A 1,141-nucleotide genomic window follows, 5' to 3' on the forward strand; every position below is an offset into this window, starting at 1 on the left:
AGAGAGAGAGAGAGAGAGAGAGAGAGAGAGAGAGAGAGAGAGAGAGAGAGAGATCATCTCTTCAAAAGGACTGTCTAGTGCTCAGGCTAGGACTCAGCTGAGCATGATTGCTTAGCTTGCAGCCCTAGCTTTGATTCCCCAGCACTGCATAAACTGGGTGTGGGTGACACATGCCTATCATTCCAGCACTTGGGATATAGAATCGGGAGGATCAAAAGTTCCAGGCCATCCTCGGCTACAGAAAATCAAGGCCAGTCTTGGAAATGAGACCCTGTCTCAAAACCACAAAGCAAAGAATGTCTTTGGTTGATCCTTTTACTGAAGTTAACTGTTTTTCGATTGGGGAGAGAGGGAAATAAAGATGACCCTAACTGCAGCTGGCTCTGCCTCCCTGCCAGGTACGAGTGGTTCCAGGAGCTTGGGCTGAAGTGGTATGCACTGCCTGCCGTAGCCAACATGCTACTGGAGGTGGGTGGCCTCGAATTCCCAGCCTGCCCCTTCAATGGTTGGTACATGGGCACCGAGATTGGAGTTCGAGACTTCTGTGACACACAGCGCTACAACATCCTGGAGGTGATGAGGGTTACCAAGCTGGGACAGCTGGAGGATCGGGGTGGGGGACCACTCCCCCCAAACTGCCTCACTCTCATCACTTGGTTTCTATAGGAAGTGGGCAGAAGGATGGGCCTGGAGACCCACAAACTGGCCTCCCTCTGGAAAGACCGGGCTGTCACGGAGATCAATGTGGCTGTACTCCATAGTTTCCAGGTATGCCAGGTGTCTTGGGGGTTGGTAGAGGTTTTGGAAAGAAGGTTACTTGATCCAGGTACTTGTCTGGCACTTGATGTCCCCTTTACAACATCATTCATTCATGTGTGCATGCGTTCATGCTTGCTGGGTGCTGAGACCCAGCATTAGTGCTGGTCTAGCTCGGGCAACTCCTTTCCTCCCAAGGCTGCCTGCTCCTGTACTTGAGCACTGTAGGCGGCTCAGCTTCCTTTGCTCCAGGACGTAGCTTAGAGACCGCTCCTCCCGGCGGCATCTCCAGGGGCACCTTGCACAAACAGTTCTGCCAATCCCTGGCTCCTGCTCCTGCTCCTGCTCCTCCTCCTCCTCCTCCTGCTCCTGCTCCTCCTCCTCC

At 53.5% G+C, this 1,141-nt stretch overlaps 1 protein-coding gene across 1 annotated transcript in view; it reads left to right on the forward strand.

Moving 5' to 3' along the window:
- Nucleotides 1–1,141, forward strand: part of Nos2 (nitric oxide synthase 2) — a 35,344-nt gene that overhangs the window by 14,202 nt on the left and 20,001 nt on the right. Inside the window, exons 9-10 of the mRNA XM_029546001.1 lie at nucleotides 399–573; nucleotides 667–768. Of these exons, the coding sequence (XP_029401861.1) occupies nucleotides 399–573; nucleotides 667–768 (277 nt within the window). The remainder of the gene's footprint in view (nucleotides 1–398; nucleotides 574–666; nucleotides 769–1,141) is intronic.

Source organism: Mus pahari, chromosome 14, assembly GCF_900095145.1.
Source record: "Mus pahari chromosome 14, PAHARI_EIJ_v1.1, whole genome shotgun sequence".
In the NCBI taxonomy this organism is placed as follows: Eukaryota; Metazoa; Chordata; class Mammalia; order Rodentia; family Muridae; genus Mus; species Mus pahari.